Genomic DNA, 1936 nt, shown 5'->3' with positions numbered 1-1936 from the left:
ATAGTTGTTTGGCTAATTTGGACAAAATGATTGCTAGATGTGAGAAAGCACACTTGGTGCTTAATTGGGAAAAATGTCATTTAATGGTCAAAGAGGGTATAGTTTTGGGTCACAAAGTGTCAAGGGCGGGACTTGAGGTTGACAAAGCTAAAATTGATGTCATGACTAAATTGCCTCCACCCACCAATGTGAAGTCGGTAAGAAGTTTTCTAGGTCATGCCGGGTTTTACCAGCGGTTCATCAAAGATTTTTCAAAAATCACACGGCCTATAACTAGATTGTTGGAAAAAGACGTTGATTTTGAGTTTAATGATGAATGTCTAAATGCTTTTTCTCTTTTGAAAGACAAATTGACAAATGCTCCGATAATGACTTCACCGAATTGGTCTTTACCCTTTGAACTTATGTATGATGCTAGTGCTTATGCTTTGGGGGCCGTTCTTGGCCAAAGGGATGAGAAGCACTTTCGTCCAATCTACTTTGCTAGCAAAACCCTAAACCTCGCCCAACAAAAGTACACCGTAACCGAGAAGGAATTGTTGGCGGTGGTTTATGCCTTTGATAAGTTTAGACCTTACTTGGTATTGAATAAGACCATTGTGTTCACCGATCATTCGACTTTGAAATACTTGTTAACGAAGCAAGATGCTAAACCCCGCTTGCTTAGATGGGTCTTGCTTTTGCAAGAATTTGATATTGAAATCAAAGACAAAAGTGGGGCTGAAAATGTTACCGCCGACCACTTGAGTAGGCTCGAAAACCCTCACCGTGAGGAGTTGAAGGAGCATGAAATTAATGATTCTTTTCCCGATGAGTTTTTGATGTAGGTGGAGGATGGAGAAGCACCATGGTATGCCGATATTGCTAACTATTTGTGTGAAGGAATTTTGCCCAAAGGATGGACTTCTCAACAAAGAAAGAAATTTTTCTCCAAAATCAGGCACTATTTTTAGGAAGATCCTTATTTGTTCAAAGTGTGTGCGGATGGTATGATAAGAAGATGCGTTTGGGGTGGTAAGACTAGGAGAATTTTGGATGAATGCCTCTATGGTCCTACCGGTGGGCATTATGGGCCATCGGTGACGGGAAAGAAAGTGTTTGATGCGGGTTTCTATTGGCCCACCATTTTCAAGGAGGCTCAAACGCCAGTGGAGACATGTGATGCATGTCAAAGGCAAGGCACTATCACGAGAAGAGATGAAATGCCCCAACAACCCATCCAAGTTTGTGAAGTTTTCGATGTGTGGGGTATTGACTTCATCGGCCCGTTTCCACCATCCAACAAGTGTCTCTATATTTCGGTTGCGGTTGACTATGTCTTGAAGTTGGGTGAAGCAAAAGCCTTACCTACCAATGATGGCAAGGTTGTGATTGATTTCTTGAAGGCTTAGTTTAGCTGATTCGGTATGCCAAGAGCTTTGATAAGTGACCGGGGCACTCATTTCGCCAACCACCAATTGGAGAAAGTTTTGAGGAGATATGGGATCACACATCGGTTCTCAACTTCATATCACCCACAAACTAGTGGCAAGTTGAGAACACGAATCGTGCTTTAAAGAGAATATTGGAGAAGACCGTTGACGGAAACCCTAAATCATGGTCAAAGAAGTTAGATGATGCCCTATGGGCATTTCGAACCGCTTTCAAGACTCCTATCAACACCACACCATACTGACTTCTTTATGGCAAGACTTGCCATTTGTCGGTAGAAATTGAGCATAAGGCGTATTGGGCCTTGAAGCAATGCAATATGGACTTGATCGAAGCCGGTGAAAATAGGATGTTACAACTCCATGAGTTAGATGAGCTTAGACATGGCGCCTACGACAATTCGTTGTTGTATAAAGAAAGAACAAAAGTTTGGCATGATAGGAAGCTCAAGAGAAAAGATTTCAAGGCGGGAGATAAGGTGTTGTTGTTTCTCTCGAAGTTCAAA

At 42.1% G+C, this 1936-nt stretch overlaps 1 protein-coding gene across 1 annotated transcript; it reads left to right on the top strand.

Moving 5' to 3' along the window:
- Window positions 1-989: 989 nt before the first annotated feature.
- On the top strand, window positions 990-1391 carry LOC122591520. The gene has a single exon (XM_043763785.1). The coding sequence runs from the start codon at window positions 990-992 to the stop codon at window positions 1389-1391; it is 402 nt and encodes a 133-aa protein (XP_043619720.1).
- The last annotated feature ends 545 nt before the right edge of the window (window positions 1392-1936 follow it).

This window comes from Erigeron canadensis, chromosome 3 (assembly GCF_010389155.1).
Source record: "Erigeron canadensis isolate Cc75 chromosome 3, C_canadensis_v1, whole genome shotgun sequence".
Lineage (NCBI taxonomy): Eukaryota > Viridiplantae > Streptophyta > Magnoliopsida > Asterales > Asteraceae > Erigeron > Erigeron canadensis.
This window is presented reverse-complemented; position numbering and strand designations above follow the sequence as displayed.